The following is a 13,292-nucleotide window of genomic DNA, read 5'->3' on the forward strand; positions in this document are numbered from 1 at the left end:
CTGAATCGTTCAGGAAAGTGATGGACGTTTTGAATGGGGTGATGTGGAGACTTCTCCCAAATACATGGAAATAGCACAGGAGATAGACAAAGGTGCTGCTAACCAGCAGCCACAAGCCAGTCAGATGAAGGAGCTGCTCTCTCACCAATAAATGAGAAAGACGTGGGAAAAGGGCCCAGGATGTTAAACAGGATTAAAGGCCCTTACATCATGTGAACCCAAGCAGTCATAGAAGTGTTTTGCTTATAAGAGAATTCATAGTTTTTTTGTTGTTGTTTTTTTTTGTTTGTTTTGTTTGTCTCTAAAGAGATATTAGTTTTTCTTTAGCTAACTGTGTGATATGTAGCCTCAGCTCTTCAAACCACATAGGATTACTCTCAGTTGTCTTTTACTGTAGTGAAGGATAGGTTCCTGTTGCAAAACTAAAGGTCACACATTTCATCTATTCTGGTAGCTGACATCATCGTGCTGTCTCCCCCACCTCCTCCTTCTGTGTCACTTTCTTCCCCTTCTACTTTCTGTTACCCCATCTTCTTCCCCACACAGCCAAGGGCAAGCATGCTCCCCTTTCCTCTTTCCTCTCTGCCAGACATTCTAGGTATTCATCCTCCCCTTTGCAGCTCAGTGTTCCTCCCATAGCATATCCTATCTGCAGTAATTTTGAACCTCATCACCTTCTTTGTAAACCAGAGGTCTGTCATAGGATGATTCTTTTTGCTGAAGGCTATGAAGAATATGGAAATACTTCCACCAGTCAGTGGGAAAATATGAGATTAACTTTCTCAAAAATCACTCTGAAAACTTCCTGTTTTACCACTTCTTTGAGAGTACTTGAGAAGGTATTGGAGTGTTTTCAACCTCTAAAATACTTGCTTAATTCTTCCTTCTTACAGCATCATGGAGGTCTGCATATTCTTTCTTCATGCAATAATACTTCTCCCAGGTAAGAGGCACATTTTAAATTGTAAAACCTGTTTTGATTACTTGTGTCCTGCTATACATTTTCATCTACTCAGAAACTCATTCCATATAAGTAATTAAACATTCCAGTTGTACAATCAAAGTCACAGAACCTATGTGACATGTATTTAAATTGTGTGCAGAGACTCTATTAAATATCTAGTAAGTATTTTCTCCAGGTTTATATCTTTACATTACACATATTTTATGTTGCTCTTAAATTTTCGATTTAAATCGATCTTTAAAAATGTGTGTATATCACCTCTATATAACATAGAGGACAGCAGTATTAAACTGATAATGGACAGTTTGATAAGGAACAACTGGAGTTTTCGGCAGCTGTGGAGATCACTCTGCGGTCTGGTGCTCCAGAAAGGCAGTGAAAACTTTGCTTTGGGAGAGAGAGAGACTGTGAATATCCTCCTCCTTTTTAACACAGCAGAGGTGTTTGCATCTTCTTGGACAGAGGACTGCATTTTTCATTGCAAGGAAAGACTGTTCTCCCAGCCCATCAACACCCATAATAACAGTGGATACATGCTGTGATGAAAGTGGGAGAAAAATCATCCCCTGTGTAATAACAGTATATACTTTTGTTGCATGAAGACATAATTGTGTTTATTGACTATTTCTCTTGACAAGATCAGCAACAGAACAGTTAAATCTGACATTTAATTTGCCATTACATTCTACATTAATTACAGAACAGTTAAATCTGACATTTAATTTGTCATTAAACTCTAGATTAATTCTTCAGTGAGACAGAAAGTGTTTACCTGTTTCTGACCTTCTGGTCATATTATCCTCAGACACCAATATTTACCACACAGCGTGCACTTTACATTTTCTTCAAAACTGTAATGCTGTGTTGTTCTATGAAGAGAATGAACTTAACTTTCAGAAAAGAAATTATGCAACTATCTCCTTTGTGGCAAAATCTCATTACATACACATACAAGGACTCTTGACCTTTTGCCTGCTGGCAACCTCTGTAAGGTAGGCCTTCCTTGGAAAGTGAAATCTAGGAAGTAACAATAATATAAATATATAAGTAATATAGAATAATATAGTATAATAATATAGGATAACATAATATAATAATATAGAATAATTCAGTATATAAGTAATATATATAGTAATATAAGAATATAGGTAACAGTTTTATGACCTGAACTCCACAGGACTAAGTGTGTCAGTTTGAAGAAGTATGTATCCTCTCACACCTAGTGGGAGAATTTGCGTATAAATGCTGGTGGGTTTGTTGCTATTGTCATTGCGTTGCCTCTGTGACTTCAAATACTTGGTGTTCTTTTTCAGCTGATGGAAATCTTAATTTCTTATCTTTCTTTGTTTAAGGTATTACTGCCAGTGGGCATCAGGTGAAGTCATTTTTCAATCACACTGCATACCTGTCTTGTTATTTTACAAACTCTCAGAAAACTGACGTAAAGGATTTAAGAGTTTTTTGGCAAAAAGGTGCTGCTGAAGTGGTGCATGAAGTATACTATGGCCAGGAAAAACATGACAACCTTAGTCCTAAATACATAAATCGCACCAAGATGGATATGGACAAATGGACCTTGCAGTTGTTAAATGCAGGGATTATGGATGAGGGACAATATACATGTATTATACAGCACAGAGACAAAGGATCACCAAAGGTCATACACACATCTGAGTGTTCACTGAGCATCATTGGTAAGTAATCACTGCTAATTGACATCTGTTTCTGTTGGTGGTGGCTGGTTGGTTGATTGGTTGGTTGGTTCTGTCACTTTGTTTAGTCCAGAAATGTCTGGTTGTATCCCCAAGCCACCAGAGATGTACCTGCACTGGAGCAGAATTTCTGAATAGCATTCTCAATAGAAAATCCTCAGTTCTGAATTAGCTAGCTCTGAATTAGTAGTACTGTGGTGGAAGCAATCAGAAGAAGTAGAAAATGAAGAAATAATTTGCTCAACATTGAACAATCCTGACTCCCACCCTATCACATTTTATAGTGAAAATCATTCTGCCTTCTTTGTGTTGCTTCCTACAAGTTTTATGTCTTTTAGGACCCCAGAAAATACATTTTTTATTTGCATTGGATGCACTGTCTTCTATTACAAACAGTAGTATTAGCATTTACTGCTAAAACATAGTATTAGCATTGTTGGTGGTAAATCACAATTGAAACATAAAAAGATCTCTGCAAACACCCAGCTATTTTATGAGGATATAAATTGTAGGGAAAATGAAGAAAAGAGCAGCTCATATGTGGAGGAGTAGAAAATCATATGCTCGGTTAAGGGAGGACTGAAAATATCTCTGAAGAAAAAATGCAGGCATTGATGAGACTTAACCCGATTTCTTTCATAAAGGACAGAAAATCTTTAGAGGGATGGGGTTCAGTGAGGAAGCAATATTTTCCTAATATTTTCTAATATTTTTAGTAATTCCTAATATATTTTCATAATGTCTTTCTATTTTAAATTACTCTCCTGGTAACCTTTGTTCATGTGGCTGTTTTCTCTACCACTAGTATAGTAGTAGTCATTAGTAATAAGAGCTTCTAACTTCCACTGGTGTTCTCAGGCCTCAGAATACTGCTTCAAAAGAGAATAGGCCATGTGTAACAGCAGCCAGAAATGGAGTACCAAGACTTCTGAGCCTGTTTAGCATTGTGCTACCAGCAGATGTAATCCACAAACAGAAAGTCAAGATTAATTCTGATTCTCCCAGAATTTATTTACATGATGAGTATTTTCAGCAAACTTTCAGAACTCATAATTGGCACTCAATATCAAGACCTCTAATTTAAGAGCTGCTTAGCATCAACCATTCAATTAATTCAACATGTTACAGAAGTCTCATACATAAGCATTAAAACTTTTCCAAACCTTTAATTTAGGAAGGTTTTTTTACACTATTTGCTGCTGTGTTTCTTTCAAATAACTTTCTGTTCAAAAAGCTCCCAAAGGAAGGAACAGTATAAAATTCCATGTGAATAAAAACATATTAAAATAAAAAATATTAAAATAAAAATATTAAAATTAAAAAAAAAAACAACAGATGTTGAAATGTGCCTGTGCTTATCTACTGTTTCTTAACTAGAAACTTACAGCATGCATAGAGAACGTTTTTGTATTATGGAGTTTCACACTTAAAACGGACATAAGAAAGTTTGACTGCTGTACAGGAATGAAAGGACAGTCACAGAAAACTATCTAGACCACTTGGTGACCAAACCTATTCCAAAATACCAAAGCACCTTCTAATGTAGTTTATGCATCTAGTTTATGTATATTACATAAGGACAATACATAGGTAAAGGTATATATATTATATGAATTTTATACAGCCAAGATGATTTGTATAAGAACAATGAACACAGATCATTCTCCAGAAAAGGTGGGCTTCATAATGGAAAACTTTGGCTCTTAAAACAGATAAGGTAGGGATTTTGTGGACAAGCTGCTTAACTGGAAATTCTGATGTTTCTGCTACAGCATGTCTGTAGTGCTTACTCTGGATGGATCAATAAGGGAAGAAGTTAAGACTAGGAAAGCTATTTCAAAATAGGCTCTCTTCAAATTCTTGATGGTAAAACCAATGCCAGAATACAGACTACAGTTTGTGTCCTCATTTTATAGAAGGAATGTTGAAAAGCTTAAAAGCATGAACAACAGCTCTACTAGAATTATCTGAGGGCTGGGAGAAAATACTGTCCAACTAGAGATGTTGAAAGATGAATCAAATACTTTTTAACAAAGAATACTGTAAAGAGTCTTGTTTTCAGAGTATGGGAACCCAAAATATACATAAAATATTACATATTAAAAAAGGCTAATTAATTCATTGAAGATATAAAAAAAAGTCAGTGGCTGGGAAGCAAATGAGTAAGCTGCATTGTCACTTTAGGATGCAGAAACAAAACCAGGTAGGGTGATTAAGTCATTGGGAAAAATAATAAAGGCCTGATGGATCTGCTATGTCTTGAGGTAGCCTACTTGGAAGATGTTGTCTTTAATTACAAATATTGTCCTGAAACATGCTTTTCTGTTAGCAATCCAGATACAAAACTCACACACAAGTAGCGCACACTCTGCATGCAAGCATCATCGCTTTTCAGTAAATTAAGCTTCCCTTCCAGAAGACATGAAAATGAAAGTGCTTTGATAAGGGTATATTCCACTATTTCTAGTTGTTTACTGTCAATAAGATTGAAACTCTTAAATCACTTGGATGATACGGCAAGTTTCACAACCCTGGATTACCTTTCTGCCCTCCCCATAAAATGCTAAGAATAAATATTCCAGACCAGGAGCTCAAGTGGACAGTCAGATAAGCAAGTCAGACCTTGAGGAGAAAAAGGAGGCTTGAACCCTCCCAAGGGATGACTTAACTAAATTTTAGGGTGTAAACAATATGTTTTGTTTTTTTTTTTTCCTCTGGACTCTTCCAGGCATTTAATTGACTAGAATAAATCTGTCTCCCTGTGTACTGGCATAGAACAAACAAAAGCAACATGATTTTAGCTTGGAGAAGAGGAGAATGAGGGGTGACCTTATTAATGTTTGTAAATGTACGTAAAGGGTGAGTGTCAGGAGAATGGAGCCAGGCTCTTCTTGATGACATCTAATGATAGGACAAGGGGAAATGGGTGCAAGCTGGAACATAGGAGGTTCTGCTTAAATATGAGAGAAAACTTTTTCATGGTGAGGGTGACAGAACACTGGAACAGACTGCCCAGGGTGGTTGTGGAGTCTCCTTCTCTGGAGACATTCAAAACCCACCTGGATGCGTTCCTGTGTGACCTGATCTAGATGTTCCTGCTCCAGCAGAGGGATTGGACTGGGTGATCTTTCAAGGTCCCTTCCAATCCATAACATTCTGTGATCATATTTCTTCCTCCAGCTGCATTAAGGATTCACTGGGGCAAGGATTACAGCATGGATCCAACACTTTGAGCATGTATGTAGAAAAGTCAGACCCCCCTTAGGCTCATATTTTTCTAAGAATATTTTGTCCCATCTCCAATATATCTCCATGTTGCATTTAGCACTAAAATGCTTTGACACTGAGATACTTAAGTGTTTTCAGTTAAGTCCTGAGCCTGGTACTTTTTTGTTTTCGTTAAAAGCTCCTGCTTATCCTTCATACTTTATGTTTGCACAGTTCTTTCCAGTCCCTTTTCACCAATTCTTTCTTGCCTTGGAAACTTGGCTTTTTAAAGCAACAGGCTTGTTTTTCATTGATTGGGATGAGTATCCAGTGTCACAGAGTAAAGGAACCTGTACTGTAGTCACTTCCACATTGTAAGCTGAGCTAAGGGAGGCCTACATTTCAAGTTAAGATGACTGAATTTCTTTGAGCTGCAAAACAATCACTCATAATACTGACAGACACCAAGGATGTGTCTACCCATGACAACACTGGACCTTCAACTTACCCCATGTGAAATCCCTCAGATAATTTATTTCCACACATTTCAAAATTAGAGGTCTGTATTTTAACTCTTAATTAATCAGGAAGTTGAGAGTAGATACCACTATCTCATTCCCATTTTGTGCTTAAGCAGGCCTGCAAGCTGGCCAGGTTTGATTATTCTGAAGTGTCAATTGGTCTACAGAAGATGGGAGAGATGGAGGCCCACTCTCTGGCTGATCTGACCTATGTCATTGAAAAGTCCCAAGGAGAAGGAGAAGCAAGTCACTGTGTGCAACAAAAATATAACAAACCTTTCTTAGGACCCACATTGCTTTTCTGGGAAGATTGTTTAGATTTGATTATGCCTGAAAATCTCAAATAATTGACAGGAACTGTCACAAGATGTGGTGTGTCCAACTCATGATGCTTTTTCTTTGCTCTGTTTCAGCCAACTATAGTCAACCTGAGATAACACAGCTACCCACGGGGGAACTAAAGCCCAAAGAAAACTTGAAACTTTCCTGTTCTTCCAGCGGAGGTTATCCGGAACCCAGGCAGATGATTTGGCTAATTTCATATGAAAACACAACAAATAGGCATATACATCACATGGATGTCTCCCAGGATGCTGTAACAAAGCTGTACAATGTTACCAGCAAGCTGAATATCACAGTTCCTACAAACGTCCTCACTAATATTAGCTGCTTACTTCACCTTAGAGAGGAGCCGGGGAGCCTTGTCTCAGCACCACTAGCCATAGGTGAGTTTTCATTTGTCAGTTCTGATTTTTGCATGGGTAGGAGATGGGAACACTGCAGTAGAAATGATCACAGATGGCAGCATAGTCAAGGCAGAGAATAAACTCTAAGCAGCAGTAAGGTCTAGTTACAAGGGTTGTATGTTCACCATCCTGCTCACTGATAGCCATGGCCACCAAATTCCTTCTCCTTATCTTTCCATGGGAAGCCTTATTAGAGCAGGGAGTTGGCACAGGGAAGGAAGACTACTGCTACACTGTTTAGAACAGGGGATGTTCATCCCTTCCCTAAATGCTGCTGCAGCAACAAAGCAACCTGGATGCCTGTATTAGGCTTCAACCAGTCTCTGAAGGTGACATTTCGCTGTTAAGATAGAGGTAGCTGCATCACAGAATCAGAGAACTGCTGAGGTTTGAAGAAACACCTGGAGATCACCCCACACAAAACAGGGTCAGCAGGTAGCTCAGGGCCTCATCCAGTTGGTTTTAAGTATCTCCCATCACGGAGACTCCACAACCTCTCTCAGCAAACTGTTCCAATGTTTGACCACCCTCACAGTAAATATGTTTTGTTTTGTTTTTTCTGATGTTAAAGTGCTTGAGCTGCTATTCCTAATCTCTCTTGATAGAGAGGCAGAAGGCTGAACAGAAGAGACCCTTGGACCAAATTTAGCTCACAAACTGCCAGATAGACTGTGCTGAGCTTAAGTGTAAAGACCATGAAACCTTGACCGGTCTTGGAAGCATTTCTGGTGGTTTTCATAACATTTGGCATATAGAGTGTGTATTCCAAAATGACCATTTAGGGATTTTTTTTCTCTGGGATTGTGTTTTTTTTTTTTTGTGTGTGTGTGTGTTTGGTTTTTTTTAAGACACCTCTTGTAAGATATGTATGTTCTGTGCCATCCTGAACATTCCCTGATGTATTAATGACTACAGTGTCAGTTGTGTTTAGGTATTTGTCTGCCTCACAGTTTGCTACTTTCACTTTTCTAGCTGAATACTGTATGCCACAGTGAGCCCTCATGGATCAGGGTTCCATATGAATGATCCTTTCTTTCGAATAAAAATGTATTTTATTTATCGCTCGGGATAGGAAAACATCCAACATCCTTTGACTTTTATTTTGTTATTTATTTATTATTTTTTGTTCATAAGCCATAGCACAAACACATCAAAATAAAGATGCTTCCCACTTTGGTAATTTGCCTTGAACATCTCCTTTAGTATTGAAGCTGTGCTTCAACTGACAGGAACACGGAGCCCAGAGAGACTGGTAGCATTGCAAGAGAAAGCCTGCTAGGGAAGTACAGGCTTCCCTACTTAACACTTACTGCAGATGTATAAGAGGCTTGCAGCTCGTTCCTAAAGAAGTTCCACAGAGCAATTTTCTTCATTTATCTTCAGCTAAAGGGTTAAGTCATCAGTGCTATATATAGTAAACTGCCTCTGATGTCCTTACATTAAAGGATTTGTAAATAACATTAAAATACAATTCAGAAATCTTCTAAAGTTTGCACAGCCTGCATGTTGCTCAAGAGTATTAACATCAGTTGTATTAGCCATAATTGTGCATCCCCCTCTTCCCTATTCAATTCTCTCCTCCCTTGCTATATGAAAGTAGCCACCTGATAAACAGTGATGGTGGGTAAGAAACCAGCAATTCTGGATAAAAAACAACTTTGTTTGGTGACAACTGAAGCTGTGTTTGTTGCTATCCCTAGCAACCAAGACCTCAAAAGCACAATAATCAGAAATAGAGGGAAACTCCCTTGAATTCCTTGCTTCTTTCATATCTCTTATGGTTTTTCATTAGGCTTCAATCATCTGTTCCAAGAGATACCAAATAGTAACAAATCCCAGGTTCTTGAAATTCACACAGTAGCAGAGTTACAGTAGCACAGCAGTGGCCCCATAGGCTCTTGTATTAATCAAGCTGCTGATTTCTCATGTTACCCAAACTTCAGAAATAACACTTTGCCTTACTGTTGTTGATGTCATTTAGCCTTGGTGGACTTGCTGGTTATTGGAAATGGAAATAAAGCTGTATAGATAGTGATTATTTAACATTATTAAAGTACTGTAAAAGCAAAGGATACTGAGGGCCTTTCCCTAAACTTTTAATTCACATAATTTTGAGTTAGATTGGTTAAGCTAATTGTCACCAAATTAAATCTTTGTTGTGTGCATGTCCTCTGTTTTCTTATTTAGAGATACAGAGTGAAGAAATGGAACAAGTGAAGGTAAATTTCTTTGGCCCACTTATAGCTGCAATTATACTGATCACATTTCTTCTGGGTTTTGTGATATTGAAGAAGAACAGAAATATCTCATCTACCAGCCAGAGTAAGTAATTACTTCTCATTCAGCTCTACTGTCCCGTAAGTCACAGGCTTTGCTCTTTGTAATGAACCCTTTACCTATGTATAGCTGCTGACAGAAAATTGGCTTTCATGCTGGACTTAAGTTAAACTTCCTTGGACAATTTAGTTCCTGCAACAATTTAGTCTATCCAGCATATCCAAACATCTTTCTCTTATCTCCTCCTGTAACCACTTGTCCCTCTTCTTTGTGCTGTGTGAAACTGTCATGGCCAAGCGTACCATTTTTTCCTGCAGTTTCATTTTTTAATGGCTTATTGTTAGATTTGGCAAGTTATAAACCTTTCTCGTCCATCAACATTTATAAGGAAAGTGGAGCTGGAGGAAGGATGAGATGAGGCTTCTGTCAAATGCAAGTATCTCTGTCATCAGTGAGGTGAAGGATCCAAGGTATTGCTCCACCACAGGCTGCCCAGTACTAGACTGGAAAAATTGTCTTATACCAGAACAGAATGTGATCTTTGCTTTACATTTCTCTGTTTTGTTGCAACACTAAGTCTCAGCAGTCCAGGGTTTATTCTGCACTGAAAGGGCCCTTATGTTGGCATCAAAGTCTATCCTTCCTTTGTAGCAAGAAGGAAATTCATTCCTCACAGTCAGTCCTCATTCCTGACAAAGCCAAAGATCCTGAGGCCAACCTCATTCTTCTTCCAAATCCTAAGATAAATGGACATGTATTATCAACACTTTTTCAGCTCCTATTTCTCATGTTTCTGTAAATCACATATTCGTTTATTTTAGGTGCCAGTCTACCAGTCTAGAAGCTATCGAGCTTGAGATGGAGGCCAACAGCCAGAGTGTTGACTGGGAACTATCTCTGCATACAGTGAGGCCTGAGGTCCCATAGTATCGGATGCTGTGCCAGAACAAGAATCCTCCCCAGGTACTCTGCAGAACAACATGCAACATGTTTGATGACTGAAACCTACTATCCAGTGTTCTCTTTTATTTTTGCTACAGAATGGGAGCAAGTACAATGTTCTGCTTGTCTGTTTGACTTTCTTTCGCCCTTTGGGAAAACTCTGCTAATTTAATGGTTTTTTTGGCCAAACAAGTGCCAGTGCTCTCCTCAGTCTTCTACATAATTCATTGTCAAGCACATGAATTTTCCTGGCTCTTGGTGTGCTTACTCTGCCTGCACTCCTGATAACAAAAGAGTAGAGGAAATGCCACCTTGGAGCTTCCTGCACCCAGTGGTTTGTTTCACTGCCACATGGACTAATGTATTTTTGCCTTCTGTGATACTGCTCAGAAATGAAGAACTGAATTTAGTGAACCCATTAAAACTGGAAAGAAGAGATGAACTCCTTGCCATCCACATCCCACAGAAGAAGGATTCTTCCTTTCTTCCAGCACAAAGAGATACAAAGACAATGCATTTAGCAACCAGACTGGAAGGAGGATGGTGAGATCTGAGGGGCAGAGATCTTCCCACTTTGTCAGTAGTAACAAATATCCAGAGAAGCACAACAGGAGCTGCTCCAACTGTTATAAGGACAAAATAGACTCGTTTTATTTTTGCTAGGACTCCTTCACAGTCTTGACAGGACCACAGAAAACTTTGCTATGCAGTTAGCAGCACTACTATTACTAGCTAAGTGGCAGCTTTTTTAAGGGCAGGAGCTGACTTGGAAAAATCCTGAGTGTCTGCATAAGGAGAAATGGTTTAAAAATCAAAACATTCCCTAAGCCTGTGCAGTTCTTCAGTTGGATGGTTGAGTTTGATCCCTGTGACCTTTTTGCTGTACCCTTCATTATGCACTGTAACATCATTAAATCTTGTCAGTGAGAGTCAATGAAGAAAGCAGAACAGGGTGGGTTACAGAAGGAAATGTCTCAAAAATTGAGAAAGAGTTGGGCCACAATCTGTGAATTGTAACCCTCGCTGGAAATATGATCAGAGGCAGTGTATTAGTCATGAGCCATAAATGCTTTGGGCAGAGCCATTTTGGCTTTGTACCAGTAACTTTCTTGTAAAACTCCACACTGGAAAGAGGAACTTCAGGACACTTCCCCACCTTCTGAGAAAAGTCATGCAATTCCTATAGGACATTTGAAACTAGAAATAAGCTGAAGGAAAATTTGTTTTCAATATAATTTATGGTTATTTTAAATACTTTACTTTACTACCATCGGAGCTTATGCCCAGACGGTTAGTATCTCTTACATTTTGTTTGTCTGTATTCTGACCAGATGCTGTACTGCAGGTTTTTCAGGTGGATGTAAGGAAATTAAAACATGAGTTATCACTTATTTTTATATAAATTTATCTAAATGCATCTAAATATAAATTTATCTAAATGTATCTAAATATAAATTTAGATATACAAAGTTAAGCTAACCAGATATTGAAAACATATTTTATAAGTAGGTTGTGTTCCAGTTTGGTTGACTATGTTCTCCCTTTCTTAAATGTGCTTCAAAGTGTAAAGATGCAGCAATCTATACATGATACTGTGCTCAACTATAGGGTATAGTTTTACCTTTCAGAACAGATTCTCTCTTTCATTTAAAATGTGTTAGTTCTGCAATTTTGAACAATCTTTGCACTTTATATTCTTTAACACCAGTGACATCTTTCAGGAAGAATGCAGCAGAACTGAGATAAAATTTTTCTGAGGTCTTGATAGTGTTTGTAAGCTTAACATTTTCAACAAGAATGAGGACATTAACATCACATTCACAAGACAAAATTCAGCTCAGAGTTGCACTGTATGGACATAAATTCTCTATCGTTACTGCCAGTTACAAATATTCTTTTCTGTTAAATGATGTTAAGAATTGCTAGATTCCACCTGTTTTTACCTCCATTTTCATGTGGATAAGAGAATTTGCATGTCTTTTTGAGTTAGCAAAACTATTTAGGAGTCAGTTTACTAAGCTATTTACACTAACCTCAAATACTTTCATTCAGATTAGTATCATTCAAATTATATGAAAAGTCAAAGGTTTTATTTTTATGTAAGAGTTTATATTTGCAAGCAAAGTTATTTAATTATATTAAAGTATATATATATATGCATTATTTTTGTGATATATATATATATATTATTTTGTGTGTGTGTGCTGGTGTATTACTCTCCTGACATTAAAGCAGTGTATTGGGGAATAATGATATTCTGTGTCCTAGGGGAGGAAATGCTCCCAGAATTCATTCTCAGAAGCAAGTGAATAAAAAAGTATTGCTGCAATGACCAAGAATGATACGACTAAATGTTTCATATGTTCATTCATGGAATTGGATAGACATGCACAACTCTGTGTACGCATACATCCTTGACTTGCTGACCTATATTCCTCAAAGATAAGATACAAAATTACAGTCTGAAAACTTGGCCTTTTGATTCTATTTGGGAGGTTGTCAAATACATCTCCAATGTGTCACTCAGTCTCCTCTAACTCTTGGTTAACATTTGATTCCCTAAACAAAGCATGCATTAAACTGTCAGGTATACTAAATCAGGAAGATACTCAGTAGGTTTCTGTTGTCCCTCTTGATCTTTTTAACTCATGCTGGAATTCATTTTTTTGTTGTTTTGTTTTATGTTTTTTTTTCCTTCCAAAATTTCCCTTCCCACTCAATCGATTCCCCTCAAATCCTCACTAACATCGAGTCTTGTCTGAACAACCCGGAGAGCCCACATTACTGCTACAAACAACAGGCCTTGTGGGTCTCCCATCTTCCATATGACTAGACTCACTCATGTACCTATACGCTCTTGAACTCACAACCTCAGAACTCTCATCAGTCCTGAAGTGCTGCAGAGCTGGTTAGCTTTAAACAC

At 37.9% G+C, this 13,292-nt stretch overlaps 1 protein-coding gene across 1 annotated transcript; it reads left to right on the top strand.

Annotated features, from left to right (window-relative positions):
- Positions 1 to 893: 893 nt before the first annotated feature.
- CD86 (CD86 molecule) lies at positions 894 to 10,354 on the top strand. Its single transcript, XM_035569595.2, has 6 exons — positions 894 to 943; positions 2,317 to 2,658; positions 6,818 to 7,129; positions 9,338 to 9,472; positions 9,816 to 9,897; positions 10,249 to 10,354. The coding sequence occupies exons 1-6, from the start codon at positions 898 to 900 to the stop codon at positions 10,352 to 10,354; spliced, it is 1,023 nt and encodes a 340-aa protein (XP_035425488.1). The 5' UTR covers positions 894 to 897.
- Positions 10,355 to 13,292: the final 2,938 nt, after the last annotated feature.

Source organism: Cygnus atratus, chromosome 1, assembly GCF_013377495.2.
Source record: "Cygnus atratus isolate AKBS03 ecotype Queensland, Australia chromosome 1, CAtr_DNAZoo_HiC_assembly, whole genome shotgun sequence".
Taxonomy (NCBI): Eukaryota; Metazoa; Chordata; class Aves; order Anseriformes; family Anatidae; genus Cygnus; species Cygnus atratus.

Excerpts from the sequence above, each read along its gene's own strand:
- CD86 (XM_035569595.2), top strand. The coding sequence starts at position 898 with ATGGAGGTCTGCATATTCTTTCTTCATGCAATAATACTTCTCCCAG. Across the intron at positions 7,130-9,337 it reads CTCAGCACCACTAGCCATAG|AGATACAGAGTGAAGAAATG; the intron begins GTGAGTTTTCAT and ends TTTCTTATTTAG. Across the intron at positions 9,898-10,248 it reads AGTGAGGTGAAGGATCCAAG|GTGCCAGTCTACCAGTCTAG; the intron begins GTATTGCTCCAC and ends CGTTTATTTTAG.